Source organism: Monopterus albus, unplaced genomic scaffold (genome assembly GCF_001952655.1).
Source record: "Monopterus albus unplaced genomic scaffold, M_albus_1.0 scaffold1673.1, whole genome shotgun sequence".
NCBI classification, from domain to species: domain Eukaryota; kingdom Metazoa; phylum Chordata; class Actinopteri; order Synbranchiformes; family Synbranchidae; genus Monopterus; species Monopterus albus.
In genome coordinates, this window is record NW_018129549.1 from 1290 (window position 1) to 3003 (window position 1714).

The window sequence follows — 1714 nt, forward strand, 5'->3', positions numbered from 1 at the left end:
ATGCAACAGCTCTGCTTCAGGTACTAGTCAGCTGCACACAACAAGGGAAAACCATCGAAGTCAAGGGCTTGTCCACTTTCTGAAGAGAAATCAGAGAACTCTGAAACATCTTTCAGGGAGCAGAGGCCCCCTCTTCATGCATCTCTTCAAGAGCAGTGTGTTTGTCCCCCCCAGGTGGAGTGCCACCCGTACCTGACCCAGGAGAAGCTGATTAACTACTGCCATTCTCAGGGCATCTCGGTGACTGCTTATAGGCCACAGTGTGGAGAGGAAGGGAGTGTGACAATCAGGCCGCAGGTTCTGACAGCAGGAAGGGCAGGAGAGACAGAGTGCAGTTTGGGTGTGGCCGTCTGAGATAGCAGGCTCTGACAACAGGGAGGACGAGAGGATGAGTACAGCCTGTTTGTGGTAGTCTGACCCACCTGAAAGTAGTGGAGGATGACGCCTGCCAGGAGAGACGGAGCAAAAGCTGCTGGGGGTATAGGAGGAGACAACCCGGGATGGCATGGCTAGGAGGCTGGGGAGGCCTGAAGAGATGCAGAGTTGGAGGGCTTGAAGCAGCTGTTAAGTTTCACTGGTGAGAGCCAAAGTGGCAGAAATCCGCAACATACTGGCACCGGAGGAGCCTCAGCCAGAGTCTTAAGTAGGAGGTGGATGATTAAGCAATGGTGTCAGCTGTGCAACTCAGTACAGGTGCGTGCCACACCCAAGGCAGAGTGCCCGCAGAGACAGAGGCAGGTGGTGCAAAGCAAACCTGACATCTACAATCTTGAGTTTATTCTTAATTAAAGCAGTAGACATTAGCACAGATTATTAAAATTGCAATGGTGTGGCTCTTTCTGTAAAAGTAATGGCCTGTGATCACATCCACATGTTACTACTCTTTCTCCTTTCCTACCAGGTCCTGATCCGCTTCCCCATCCAGAGGAACGTGATTGTGATCCCTAAGTCGATCACACCTCAGCGCATTCGGGAGAATTTCCAGGTAATTAGCTGAGAAATTGTTCAGATATTTTTTGAGATCATCCCTCAGTCTGCTTTGCTTACTTGCCCTTTTGGCTTGTGCATGTTGTTGCATCTGTTCTTATAATCTTTGCAGGTATTTGACTTTGAACTAACTGAGGAGGAAATAAAGACTATATTAGGATTCAACCGGAACTGGAGAGCCTTTCCAATGCTATGGTGAGAGAATTCTCTTTTTCTCATAATCTTTGCTTTTTGCTTGCAAAATCATGAAAATGTGTAGCAGACGAGCTCTTCTCATTTTCCCTTTTTTTTTCCTCTGTAGGAGCACAAAACACAAGGACTTTCCTTTCAATACTGAATTCTGAGAAGAAATATGCCAGTTCTCCACAGGTTAAGCGTCTGTGCAGCAGTTTATTTCTTTACAAGCTAGGATGAAAAACACCACTTGTTACTGGTCTTGTCTGCATGCGGTTTTTACAATACCATTAATAAAAGTTAAAGCCATTATGGGGTAATGAGGTTTTTTATATACTAGTACAACTGAGTATGGGACTCTTCTCTCTACATGGTCATGTCAGTTTCTTAGCTTTAACACACAAATGATTTTTTCATTGTATTAGTATTTTACCATTCTACCATTTTACCTTGTTGTTAGTGTGGTATTAAAGTTACTAAAGAACCAAAAGGTGTGCCATACAAAGTAAAGACTCAATAATTTTCGAGTAACACTTCTGAGTCAGCTCTGAGA

At 45.0% G+C, this 1714-nt stretch overlaps 1 protein-coding gene across 3 annotated transcripts; it reads left to right on the forward strand.

The window, feature by feature from the left end:
* The first annotated feature begins 590 nt into the window (after positions 1–590).
* LOC109953857 (aldose reductase-like) lies at positions 591–1471 on the forward strand. Of its 3 annotated transcripts, none has more exons than XM_020589310.1 (4): positions 591–693; positions 902–985; positions 1100–1182; positions 1289–1471. In XM_020589310.1, the coding sequence occupies exons 1-4, from the start codon at positions 655–657 to the stop codon at positions 1329–1331; spliced, it is 249 nt and encodes an 82-aa protein (XP_020444966.1). In that variant the 5' UTR covers positions 591–654; the 3' UTR covers positions 1332–1471. The 3 variants fall into 3 exon arrangements, 2 of the variants coding, with proteins under 2 accessions (XP_020444966.1, XP_020444965.1); XM_020589309.1 differs by having other exon boundaries at positions 642–734; XR_002273988.1 differs by lacking the exon at positions 591–693 and adding an exon at positions 767–827.
* Positions 1472–1714: the final 243 nt, after the last annotated feature.